Raw genomic sequence first — 13,417 nt, 5'->3', positions numbered from 1 at the left:
AGCATGGAGGTGGCGGAAATTTCTCCTTAGAAGAATATAAGGCTGCAGACATTGTGCAGAAGGAAATGAGCAGACCAAGCAGTCAAGATATGATGGAGGTTGCTTTAAAATTATTGGAAGCTTTTAAAAAAGAAAATAAAAAGAAAACTGTTACATTAAAACTAAGAAACCAAAGCAAAAAACAATGAATACAGATGACCAAATGGTGATAATATAAAAGAATTAACAGTTCTTCAAATACAAATTACAATGGAACGGGTTTTGGAAAGCCATAGAAAATGTTACATATTTCGTACGTGAGAAAAATGGGAGAAGTTGAACCTGGCTATACATGCGTATTTGAGGAGAAGGAAGAGGGGTTGTGTAATGAATATGGCTAGAGAATCTGCCTCTGCTAGTCTTTCATTACACTTCAGGCTCTTATTTGTATTTCATGGCCCTTGGGAACAGCTAAGGTTGCAGATACATTAAACAGAGTGGCGCAGGATTTTTAAGTACTATGGCAGGATGCCAATGCTATACTGTTTTAATCAATGGAAAACGGAGGAGTGCTATGCATTTAAGCGACAACAGTTCTATTTTAATGAAAATACCACTTAAGGATTGCTTTAACAGCATGCGCTTATTTGGCAGCAATTCATTATCAAATAATGTAGTACAGACATTGAAAAAATAAATCATATAGTACCTTTGTCAGATAATTCTGGACCTCTGCCTCGACTTCTGCCGGTTCGGTCACTTCTACTTTCATTTCTCGACTCATTTCTGGATTCATTCCGTGTGTCAGCACGGGAATTCTCTTCTCTGCCATGGGTTCTTCCATAACTGCGTGGCTCCTCCTGATACTGGTCTTCCTTTTTATGGGTATCTCGATTCTCTCTGTCTCTGTAGTCATGGGTATCTCGTATAGAACGTGAGTCTCTCTGATCACGGCTATCTTTATTATCTCTGCTGTAATCCCTTGTATCCCTGGATTCTCGAGTGTCTCTGGATTCCCTTGGCTCCCTGCGGTCTCTGTTATCCCTGGTCTCCCTCCGATCTCTTCCATCCCGAGATTCTCGGTCATCTCTATGATCCCTGGAGGCACTCTGCTCTTGGTCATAATCTCGTTCCTCTCTGGTTTCCCTCTCTTTTTCCCTTTTTCCTCTAGTTTCTGGAAAACAAATTATATGTAATATTCATCTTGATTAAAGTCTTCAATATTAGATTCTAACAATCCAAAGTAGAAAGGATATAAAATGATCCAACCAAATTAGATTTCTTACACAAAAGCCTATGGGGAGAGATTTACAAAGGCACAAATTAGAGTTGGGTGCCTAACTACCTTTGTTGCTTTAGAAAAATCTCCCCCATGGATTTGAATCTATGATCTAGTAAGTATCACATTTCATTGTTTAGAGATTCAGTAACTTCAAAATGTGTTAGGACGACGATTTGCTGCAATAATTTTAGGACCAGGAGCATATTCCTTTATAGAGTACTGAGTTCAAGTACTTTTCTTGTGGTAATTTCCCTTTTCAATTCCTTATGCACCTGACAGTGTGCTCAGAGTGCATCTATGCTATCATCTTTGTTAAGATCTCTCACCACTGAAACCTGATTTTTAAAATATTTATTTATTCACAATATGTTCCTATTATAAATACAGCAGAACCCTATTTATTCGATCTAGTTGGAACCGGGGCCAGATTGGATAATCAAAAGTTCAGCTAATCCAGAAAATGGGAAAGTGTGAGACTACAGCACCATCTAGCGGCCACCAGAGAGATCGCCTGCTTCTAGACCTGTGCGCACTGGTTGTTGGGTTAATATGGAGAAACAGATAATGACGGGTCAGATAAATGGGGTTCCATTGTATTAACTTATAGTTGGTCTACAAAACTTGACAAATGTTCTCTTCATAAGTTTGGGGGTGATGGCATTTTTGTTCACCAAAATTGCCCAACAGACTTGATAGGCTATGTGGCTATGTGGTTCACTGGCAGATAGTTGGCACCTTGAGAGAAGACCACTATCCTACTGTGATTGGTGCAGCCACTGCCATATACAGGAAAGGGTGGTTAGATACTAGAGAGAAAAAATGAAGGCCATTCTGGACTTTAACACATATCATACTGGTGAGACGTAGTACAGTGAAAGAGACCTTGCCTACACTATCATTCTTGTTAAAGTCTCTCCTCTTTGCACTATACCCGATACAGTGGGAACAGGAGTGCTAGCATAGATGTCTGCTGGCATTTTAACCAATGTGTTGTCTAACTGCTTGGAGCACATCTAGATGAGACAATGATTAAAATAATCAGGTTTTTTAATTGTCAGCTAACTACAGTTTGGGGGCAATGTAACATGTTTCTGAAAAACGTATTCTTGTTCGTACCATCCCTCCTTTCGTGGCGTCTGTCATGTGATTGTGAAGTCCGGTCACGATCATGCCTCCCCTTCTCTCTCCCTGGGGACTGATGTCTTGAAGGACTTCGCTTCCTCTGAGGAGAGGATGAAGAGCGTGGGGGATAGGGAGAGGAGGAACGCCTCACAGGTGGGGAAGCTGTCCTTTGATAGGTTGGAGAAGGAGTTCTTTTGCGGCGGGGGGAAGGGGAATGTCTTTGAACAGAGGAGCCTGATTGTGATGAAGAGGAGTGATGTCTTGATGATATGGGAGAGTGATGCTGCCCTGGTGGGGAAGTAGACCTGCAAGACACATCATTAAAATAGCCACAACATGCAGTTTTTTATGATAATATAAAATATATAATAAAACCTCAATAAAAAAATCCATTAAAAAAAAAATTATTTCTATAGTCTCCGCCCTCTAGCCGTCAACTGGAAAATAAAATCCTTATTTCTAAAATATATAAACCGCTCCTCTCTCCCATGCATATTTACTGTTATCTCAAAAATAAAAATACTTTAAGAGTTTGTTATAACCACTCTATATTCCTAGTTTAATCGTTAGTTAATATTCAAGAGCAAGTCATCCAGTAAAAAAAATATACATTTCAGAAAAAAAAAAAAAAAAAAAAAAAAAAAAAAAAAAAAAAAAAAAAAAAATAAAAAAAAAAAAAAAAAAAAAAAAAAAAAAAAAAAAAAAAAAAAAAAAGCACCTTCAATTAGACAATGACAAGAACTTTGTTGCTATGAAACATGCAGTCTTCCCCAGCAACATAGCTATTTTACTAAATATGAGGTGCTTTCAAGAAATCCTGGTAACATGCAGCAGACAAATTATACATTTTCTTTCTTGGGTGCACACTCTAAGTATAGCTATATACAGCATCCCTGTGGCAAGTAACACTGGCGTCTTAATTTCTGTTTTTGTAATTTTCTGTTAGCTGTAAACTCTTGTTAGGATATCTCTTTGTCTAAGACAATTTAGGCCCCAATCCTGCAAACTCTTATGCATGTACATAACTTTACTCACCTGAATAACCACACTGAAGTCAACAGGACTACATATCTGCTTAAAGTTATGCAGGTGAGAAAGAGTTTGCAGGACTAGGGATTCACAGCTACTCATGTTAACAGTAAAGTAGATTATTCTTTAATACTGCTACTAGGGTAAATAATTCTGTATCAAAATGCTCACATCTTTGGAAAGAACACTGATATCATGTGATCTCACCAAAGAGAAAGTGACTTGATAAGGTGGCAGGAAAGTTTGAATTGTTTAGGAAAATAAGAACTATGTTATTAACTTCCCACCTGCGAGAGGGTGAGAAAGTATGCTTGTGTGTAGTTGACTTGGCTGGAGCTCGGGAGGTTTGTCTTCTCCTTGAGGTAGGAGGTGAATATTCTCTGGAAGGAGAGGAATTACTGCCAGAATGATCAGCAGGACTAGGAGAACGCTTCTGTCTATGGGAGCCTTCTGAAGGATCTCTAAGAAACATACAAGTAGCAGCTTGTTCAGCATGCACAATATGGAATCAGTACATCTCCAATCAATTAAAATCAACTCCAAGACCACACCCGTAGTACCGGATCAAGAATTACTTCTGGTAGAATAGTTTGTTCATCATATATGAAATTATCTTCATCATATAGTGCTCAAGAATCTAATATCTACACAATTTACAAACTTGTTTAGTTCCAGAAGATCCCATTTAATATATTTTTCAATGTAATACAAACAGTGTGAAGCCTGAACCCTCTAGATTATCTGTAATTTTTTAAGCAGCTAGATGTCAATAAAAAAATAGGGAATTTGTTCTTTTTGTTGCTTTAATTTAATGAATTCTGTAAAATCAGAACTTTACTATAAAAAAGTTCAAACAAGTTTTCGGACCTTAATGATGACTTCTGAAGGAAGAAAAAGACTGCTGGTATCTTGAACTGCCATTTGGCTTACTGAAGGATCAGGAGAATTTCAAGTATTTGTTTTCAATATTAAGTAACTTAAAAATTCACACACAAAGGTCACTGACACTTGTATAACAGGCTGCAGCCATTGCCATGGAAGTACCTACTGCTATCATGGTACCACATGCACACAGGCTGCCAAATACACTCCCGCTTTTATCACAGCTGCACTGAGTGCTCCCCACTACTGCTTGTGACCTTCTGACACTAATTATGGAAAGGGGCATAACACTGCCTCAGATCCAACCACCTTTCTGAGTCTTTTTACTTTATCAGCTCATGACAGAATGTAAAGGTTTTCCTAAACTCCTTAGTCTTCACAAAGTAATAGCAAACTTACCACTATACGTCATGTGTGTGTGAGAGAGAGAGAGAGAGAATGAGAATGAATATGACCTACCTTCCCCACGTGGACATATAGGTTTTGGGATGGATAAGGTGGGCAGGTATGAGTGTGAATACATAGAACCACCTTTGGATGTAAGCATCCCAAAAGGTTGGGACTTTTAAGAGGCAAATTTTTGAAGAAACAGCATTACTAAAATGCTAGATTTACTAAATGAGGCTTTCAGGAGAGGAGAATGCCTCCTAATGGCCAATTTGCAGAATAATAGTGTTTTCTCTTCACGGGTCCACTGACCTGATATTCTGAAGAAGAGAAGTAGTGTTTCTCTACAAGGGGAAGTTCAAGGTATAATGGAAAAATTATGGCTTTAGAATGAAGACGTGAGGACCCTGGACTGGACCACCAGTCAAGGTCTGACTCACTGATGGAGAACATGACAGTTATTTCAGAAGGGCATCTCAACAAGTTATTTTTATTAAAGTGACAACTCTATTAGCTGTAGTTTATTAGTCCACTATATGATGCATTTATTATATTTAATGAATTCAGAGAAAGTTGGCAGCAAGTCAAATGTAAAACCCTCTCTATTTAGTGCAATATGAACTACAGATTTAACAGAAATGCAGACAACCTAAGCAAGGTTACATTAATGCTAAAAATCTAATAATGCAACAGAACTCACCTCTGTTTCTCTTTTTTTTCCTTATGTCTTTCAAAGTCACGTCCTCTCTCTTTCCCCTCTCTAGTTTTTTCTTCTAAACGCTCTTTTGCTTTATGTTTTTCTTTATGCTTTTTCCCCAGGAGAGTCTCCTCTTGTACTGGAGGAGGTGGACTAGGCGTACGAGGACCCTTCTTTTTACTCTGGGTGCTTTTGGAACTCCTAAATGTATCAAAATACCGGAAAAAGCTATTTAAAAGACTAAATAAAATATTTGTTAATCTCTCAGATACTACCGGTAGCAGCACCAATTTATAGAGTTAAGCGCTTTGCAGCTTTTGGGGCAGACTTCTCTATTCCATCAGCAGATAGTGGCATTTGCAGTTGTACTTGACTGAATGGTGAATACAAAGGAAAATTAACGTCAAGCTCTCCTTTGAAGTTTCCCATGGCCATTTGAATTTATAACCCTTATTTCTGAAACAGACTTGCAAAATTTGGAACTGCTCCCAAATGTGTAACTACAGCTTCCAAAGTTACAATGCCCTTGTAAAACTGCATGCATCAAAACACCAAAATCCTTTGTATCTTGTTCAGATTCTGCAATTGAATACAATACATCTGTGCACAATACAGTGCAGTGTCAGTGCCTCAAATTTTAAGCTATTTGGGGTAGGGATCACTCATTCCTTGTATGTAAAGCATCCTACCATATTTTCAGGAGCTTTATGAATAAATATTGAACATTTTGTTTCCACCATGAATTACAAGGAAATGTAAAGATATTTCTTTATACCCATATGTATTTTTCATAAGTGAGTCACAAACAGATACAAACATATTAGTACCTAGATGTCACTGCATCTTAAAGCACTGTAGCAAGCAATCCCTTATACTAGTCTTTTACAGCAAAACCAACATTTACGAGTATTGTGCCCCTATTTAAGCATAACTTGCTTCAACGGCAAGTTGCTTGGCAAATATAGGTGCCTGTACTTGTATTAGGGTTGTAATTTTTCCTCACAGCTAATGGAGCTAAACATGGATTCCCAGGTTCTAGAGTCAGCAAGGTCTTTTTTAGTTGATTGATTTTTTTTGTGACAAGAAGCCCAGTTGTAACAGCCTGTGATTTTCCTACTTCATCCCCTCTCTTGTCTCCCTTTCCCAGTGCTATAACTTTCCAGGTCACTCCTTAAACTAGAAGGCCAAGTAGTATCTCTTGTATAGCAATATGTAGTGCCAACAGAACACCTGACTCCCCAAACTGCAAAATTTCAATTCTAGCCTAAATTAACTTGCGTTTAACCACCACCAACACCCCACACCATTGAACAAATGTAATTTTATTTCTATTTAGATTTCTCCAGTGCATCTCACAGGCTCTAGGCAGGTCACGTCATTTAAAGAAACAATGTTCAATGCAAAATCTACAAGTTATTAAAATCAATGAAGACATCTTTGCAATTCTAAGGAAGGGTAGAAGGGAGAACAGCAAAATAGAGACAATGGATTTCAGGAAAGCGGATTTTGGTAAGCTCAGAGAGCTGATAGGTAAGGTCCCATGGGAATCAAGACTGAGGGGAAAAACAACTGAGGAGAGCTGGCAGTTTTTCAAAGGGACACTATTAAGGGCCCAAAAGCAAGCTATTCCGCTGGTTAGGAAAGATAGAAAATGTGGCAAAAGACCACCTTGGCTTAACCACGAGATCTTGCATGATCTAAAAAATAAAAAGGAGTCATATAAAAAATGGAAACTAGGACAGATTACAAAGGATGAATATAGGCAAACAGCACAGGAATGCAGGGGCAAGATTAGAAAGGCAAAGGCACAAAATGAGCTCAAACTAGCTAAGGGAATAAAGGGGAACAAGAAGACTTTTTATCAATACATTAGAAGCAAGAGGAAGACCAAAGACAGGGTAGGCCCACTGCTTAGTGAAGAGGGAGAAACAGAAACAGGAAACTTGGAAATGGCAGAGATGCTTAATGACTTCTTTGTTTCGGTCTTCACCGAGAAGTCTGAAGGAATGCCTATCCTAGTGAATGCTAATGGGAAGGGGGTAGGTTTAGCAGATAAAATAAAAAAAGAACAAGTTAAAAATCACTTAGAAAAGTTAGATGCCTGCAAGTCACCAGGGCCTGATGAAATGCATCCTAGAATACTCAAGGAGCTAATAGAGGAGGTATCTGAGCCTCTAGCTATTATCTTTGGAAAATCATGGGAGACGGGAGAGATTCCAGAAGACTGGAAAAGGGCAAATATAGTGCCCATCTATAAAAAGGGAAATAAAAACAACCCAGGAAACTACAGACCAGTTAGTTTAACTTCTGTGCCAGGGAAGATAATGGAGCAAGTAATTAAGGAAATCATCTGCAAACACTTGGAAGGTGGTAAGGTGATAGGGAACAGCCAGCATGGATTTGTAAAGAACAAATCATGTCAAACCAATCTGATAGCTTTCTTCGATAGGATAACGAGTCTTGTGGATAAGGGAGAAGCTGTGGATGTGGTATACCTAGACTTTAGTAAGGCATTTGATACGGTCTCGCATGATATTCTTATCGACAAACTAGGCAAATACAATTTAGATGGGGCTACTATAAGGTGGGTGCATAACTGGCTGGATAACCGTACTCAGAGAGTTGTTATTAATGGTTCCCAATCCTGCTGGAAAGGCATAACGAGTGGGGTTCCGCAGGGGTCTGTTTTGGGACCGGCTCTGTTCAATATCTTCATTAACGACTTAGATATTGGTATAGAAAGTACGATTATTAAGTTTGCGGATGATACCAAACTGGGAGGGATTGCAACTGCTTTGGAGGACAGGGTCATAATTCAAAATGATCTGGACAAATTGGAGAAATGGTCTGAGTTAAACAGGATGAAGTTTAACAAAGACAAATGCAAAGTGCTCCACTTAGGAAGAAAAAATCAGTTTCACACATACAGAATGGGAAGAGACTGTCTAGGAAGGAGTACGGCAGAAAGGGATCTAGGGGTTATAGTGGACCACAAACTAAATATGAGTCAACAGTGTGATGCTGTTGCAAAAAAAGCAAACGTGATTCTGGGATGTATTAACAGGTGTGTTGTGAGCAAGACACGAGAAGTCATTCTGCCGCTCTACTCTGCTCTGGTTAGGCCTCAGCTGGAGTATTGTGTCCAGTTCTGGGCACCGCATTTCCAGAAAGATGTGGAGAAATTGGAAAGGGTCCAGAGAAGAGCAACAAGAATGATTAAAGGTCTTGAGAACATGACCTATGAAGCAAGGCTGAAAGAATTGGGTTTGTTTAGTTTGGAAAAGAGAAGACTGAGAGGGGACATGATAGCAGTTTTCAGGTATCTAAAAGGGTGTCATAAGGAGGAGGGAGAAAACTTGTTCACCTTAGCCTCTGAGGATAGAACAAGAAGCAATGGGCTTAAACTGCAGCAAGGGAGGTCTAGGTTGGACATTAGGAAAAAGTTCCTAACTGTCAGGGTGGTTAAACACTGGAATAAATTGCCTAGGGAGGTTGTGGAATCTCCATCTCTGGAGATATTTAAGAATAGGTTAGATAAATGTCTATCAGGGATGGTCTAGACAGTATTTGGTCCTGCCATGCGGGCAGGGGACTGGACTCGATGACCTCTCGAGGTCCCTTCCAGTCCTAGAATCTATGAATCTATGAATCTATGAATCTATACGCTGCCTTGTCCCAGGGATTTTTGTGAACTCTGCAAAAAATCGACAGTTTCAAAACTGGTACACTGAATTCACACCTTAAGGGGCAATGAAAATGAGTATCTATATCCACTGATTAGCACGAAACATTTCATAATGTATGAACATACCATCCTGTTCCCCAACCATAATGTATGTCTACCTACTGACCTCTGCTGGTCCAAGAGCGGTGAAGACACTGTAGAAGTCTTCTTCTCTTTCTTACTAACTGAAGATGAAGATTTGGGACTTGACCTTCGTTTTGGAGATTTAGACTTTCTTGGTGAAGGAGACGGTGATAATTTAGATCTAACCACCTCTGGAGAAATCTTGGATAAAGAAAAAGTTTAAACTACAACCAAAAACTCATGTGCTGTATGTGTATCCTGAATAAGGATCCTAATATAATTAGAACTTTAGATAGTAATAACCACTGACACACCATCTGCCTCAGACATACTAAGCACATTTTTTGCAGAAGTAGTTAATTACATTAGTATTAAAATATCTTAAAATAAAGCTGATCTTAAAGAAAATGCTGCACAAATGACCTACGATATAATTAAATGACACCTAACAGATCATTACATTCATATCCATAAAATGGTTCTAATTAACACTCTAAAGTTAGCCTGAAAAATTGCACTCCAGTAAGATTTACCTACAGCCCAAAAATTCTGGTCTTAACGTCCCACACCCCAAATAGGCATATTCTTTCCAGTTATGAACCACCCACTAAGATCATGCCTAATAAAAGCCAGTGTAATATGAATAGTGAGGGCAGGTGGTGGACTGGCATAGATAAAATGGTCCAGACTGAAGCATATGAAATAAATTCACAGCTCCTAAACCCCAATGTGGGCAGACATGGGGAAGACCTCTCTCACATGTACTTCACAGGTTTTGGGACAGCCAGTTTGAGTGTCCCAACGATTTGTGCCACAAAGTTCCTCTCCTATCTGCCTCCTTCCCTGCCTACACAGAAAGGCTAGCCAGAATACAGCCCTATGTTTGTAAAGTTATGCCCAACAGTCATTTATCATTTGCCCCATGGTAGCACATAGCGGCTCCCGTCATGCAGAAAACAATTAGGACTCTAAGGACATAAAATGGCAGTTGATTAGTTATAAGAACACGTGCCTATTTTCAAGATACAAACCTCCTTTTTAATGACTATTTCCTCTCGCTTCTCCATGTTTTCCTGTTCCAGCTTCATGAGTTCTCTCTGAATCTTTTGACGTTTCATTTCCAAAGACAGCTCATGGTCATAATCATAATTAACTTCTCCATTATCAGAGTCTTTATTTAAAAAAAGATGACAGGCAATATATAAAATAAGTGGTCTTAAATAGTCATACTTCTCAAAAAAAATCACACCCCTGAGTGACTTATTTATGCAGACCTAATTTTCTAATGTAGACCAGGCCTTATACTTAGATTATAAGCACTTTGGGACAGGCAATGTCTTTTTGTCCTATGTTTGTACAGAACCTAGCAAAACAGGGTCCTGGGCCATAACTAGGGCTCCTAAGCAAATACACATCATAGTATTCAACTACTCAAAATAGCATGAAGTATTTCATAGCCATGTAGATATCACTTAGCTTCACTGGAAACCAGGATAACTTCATAGTCAGTCAGAACAAGTCAACTGTCTCCCCCAACAAAGGGAAATAGAAGTGGTGATCTTCCCCCAGAATTGTTCTGTCTCAATCCAAAAAAAACAGTTGGTACAGTTTTTTAGTTCAATGAAAGCTAAAAAATGATTGTTTGTGACTGACATCCTGGATACCAAAATCCTCTTTTTGACCACAGAACAAGGAGCAGTAGCAAGTAGCAAGCTTTCTTTTGTCACCCTGACAATGGGCTTCAACAATGACCTATATGGGCTATGTGCAAAGATAACTTAGTTTTTGTGCTCAATGAGACAGGCAAATGTAAAAATTGTTGTAAAATTGAGTCCTTTTTTATTTTAAATGAGTAAACACACCTTATTTCACTGATCAGCTGTTAATCAGCCACAACTGATGTAGGCTGGATTTGAACCAGTGACCTAGATGTGAAAGGCCCTGACAGCCAGTCAGTGGCTGAGGGCCAATTTCTTTTTGCTTATATACTGATCAAACAATTCTATGACCGATGTCTTGTTCATCAAGTTTCAAAACAGATTGAGAGAGAGGGCAGACAGTAACAACCTCTTGTTTTGCATCATATTTAACTTGGAAGGATTAGATTTTTAATGGTAGATGTGAGTAAATATTGATTTCACAAACCAACAAATATATTTCTATTGATAATCAAAATTTATAGATAGGCAAAGAAAGAAAAATGCTCCTTGAGAACTTACAAAGAGTTTGGTTTAAGGATATTTACTTTATATATTTTGACATGTTATTGTGATAATTTATGATTTTAATGGTTATAAAGCTTTAATTTTTTTAATATTTATGTCTACTGCCGTTAAATTTAAATAGCTACAAATCTTAAAAAAATGCTTAAAAATAAACCGATATCTATTGAAAGTATAGGGAAAAAAAATCAAATGCTGCCAAGCTTAATTATATTACTTGGTCCAACCCAACCACTAAATTTATTCCTTGTCCACAGATAAATTGAAACAATCCTTATTCATCAGTAATTCATGAATAGTCAACATATCAGTCCATTGCTATGGACAAAACTTCCTACAAACTGATAATCTGTAGTATTTAGAATATTGTAATAGATTAAATGGAGAGCCTTACTTGAATTCAATTTACCTTCTCTATTGGTTTCCCAGTCTCCATTTTCCTCTTCACTTTCTGGAGTCCTCTCCTTTGTAATTTTGATGTCTTCCTTCTCTCTATGCCTTCCTCTTGAAGACTCTTTCTACAGGGAAAAAATGCTGAATTAGAGTAACAATTTTTTAAAACAGAAGCCTGCAGAAGTAGATACATTTTGCACAGTAGTTTGTGCTTTATTGAAAGAATTAAACTAATTGTTTTCTTTAGTCTGATTAGTCGTCTTAGCTAAGAAGCAATTACACTGGGAAAATATTCTAATGTAATTTCATATAATCAGTGGATCGGGAGGAAAAACATTCATACATGTGAAGTCAACAAAGACTTAAAGGTAGGCTAAGAAAGTGATGTTTACAATGGAGACTGAAAAAAGAGCAGATCGGTTTTAGAGACCAGAAATTTTTATATGAGAAATTTAGTGAACATTAAAAAATATTATTAGAACAGCTGGAAAAAGAGTAATACAATTTTAAATGAGAATGGTTATGTGCATTTTACAATTTAGCTCCTGAGGACTGAACTGACAATTGATAACTAACTGCCTATTTCCTTAGAGCAGTGGTCCCTGCCATGGTGCCCGCCGGGGCATCTATGTGCACCCATGTACTGGCCAGCGGACGAGCATCTGCCGAAATGCCGCCGAGGCGTTGCCGCTGAAATGCCGCTGATTTTCGGCGGCATTTCGGTGGCGACGCTTCTTGATGACGCTCCTTCTTGGCGGCATTTTGGCGGATGCTTGTCCGAGGACCACTGTGGCTCGTCGTCCGGTGCCCACCAGACGAAAAAGGTTGGGGAACAGTGCCTTCGAGGCTAAAGACTGTGGAAAGTACCAAAAAGTCCTGTATGGAGGTGGGGTGGGGAATTAAAAACATATAATAGGCTAAAGTTTTCCTGACAGCTTTACATCTGAACTACGTATTTTACTGGCCTAAACAAACTAAAGTCTTTTTACCTACTGTAAGGACACAGAACCCTATGGATCCACAAGGAAAACAGAGTCAATCTTACAGAAATTCTAAGGTCACCAAAAAGACAGCTGGCCTTATGCTGCTCCTCTCCGCTCACCCAATCCCAGTAGCCAATGACAGCTGCTCCTGAGCTGGACTTTCTCTATGCACCCTTCCCAAAGGACTTTTTTGGGGAGGCGGGGGGAGGAGAAGTATACTGCAGATCCATCACTTTCCCTCTGCCTCCACCTCCTGCAAATGTGGTGCCTATTCTGCCTCTTTTTATGGGCCTTCTTGCAGACTTATAGAGCTCTTGTCCAGTCACAAGAAAAAAGTTACCCAGAAACCAACTAGGACACTTAATTTCTCTCTATTGGCAGCTTGAACTGGGTTTGATTTCAGACCTCAATCATCTTAGAATTACAGTAAGGAAATAAGATCACATAATCACTCCCAACTGCACAAAATTCTATTTCCTGGTTTTTGCATTAATAGTTTTAAATGTTGTCTCAGTTAAGATTTTTGTAGCTTCCAAGGCCAGAAGGGACCATTATGATCATCTAGCGGGACCTCCTGTATAACACAGGCCATAGAACTTCCCCAAAATAATTCCTAGAGTTTATCTTCTAGAA

General features: G+C 38.7%; 1 protein-coding gene across 2 annotated transcripts in view; it reads right to left on the bottom strand.

Annotated features, from left to right (window-relative positions):
* Positions 1 to 13,417, bottom strand: part of LOC113405022 (zinc finger CCCH domain-containing protein 13-like) — a 59,439-nt gene that overhangs the window by 22,103 nt on the left and 23,919 nt on the right. The window contains exons 2-8 of one of the 2 annotated variants that reach the window (XM_029912015.1): positions 11,818 to 11,926; positions 10,218 to 10,357; positions 9,230 to 9,387; positions 5,382 to 5,579; positions 3,700 to 3,873; positions 2,378 to 2,688; positions 689 to 1,153 (exon numbers count right to left, since the gene is read on the bottom strand). In XM_029912015.1, coding sequence (XP_029767875.1) covers positions 689 to 1,153; positions 2,378 to 2,688; positions 3,700 to 3,873; positions 5,382 to 5,579; positions 9,230 to 9,387; positions 10,218 to 10,357; positions 11,818 to 11,926 — 1,555 coding nt within the window. The remainder of the gene's footprint in view (positions 1 to 688; positions 1,154 to 2,377; positions 2,689 to 3,699; positions 3,874 to 5,381; positions 5,580 to 9,229; positions 9,388 to 10,217; positions 10,358 to 11,817; positions 11,927 to 13,417) is intronic. The other variant, XM_026653477.1, reaches the window with a different exon arrangement.

The sequence above is a fragment of the Terrapene carolina genome, unplaced genomic scaffold (assembly GCF_002925995.2).
Source record: "Terrapene carolina triunguis isolate 2854851 unplaced genomic scaffold, T_m_triunguis-2.0 Scaffold18, whole genome shotgun sequence".
NCBI lineage: Eukaryota > Metazoa > Chordata > Testudines > Emydidae > Terrapene > Terrapene triunguis.
This window is presented reverse-complemented; position numbering and strand designations above follow the sequence as displayed.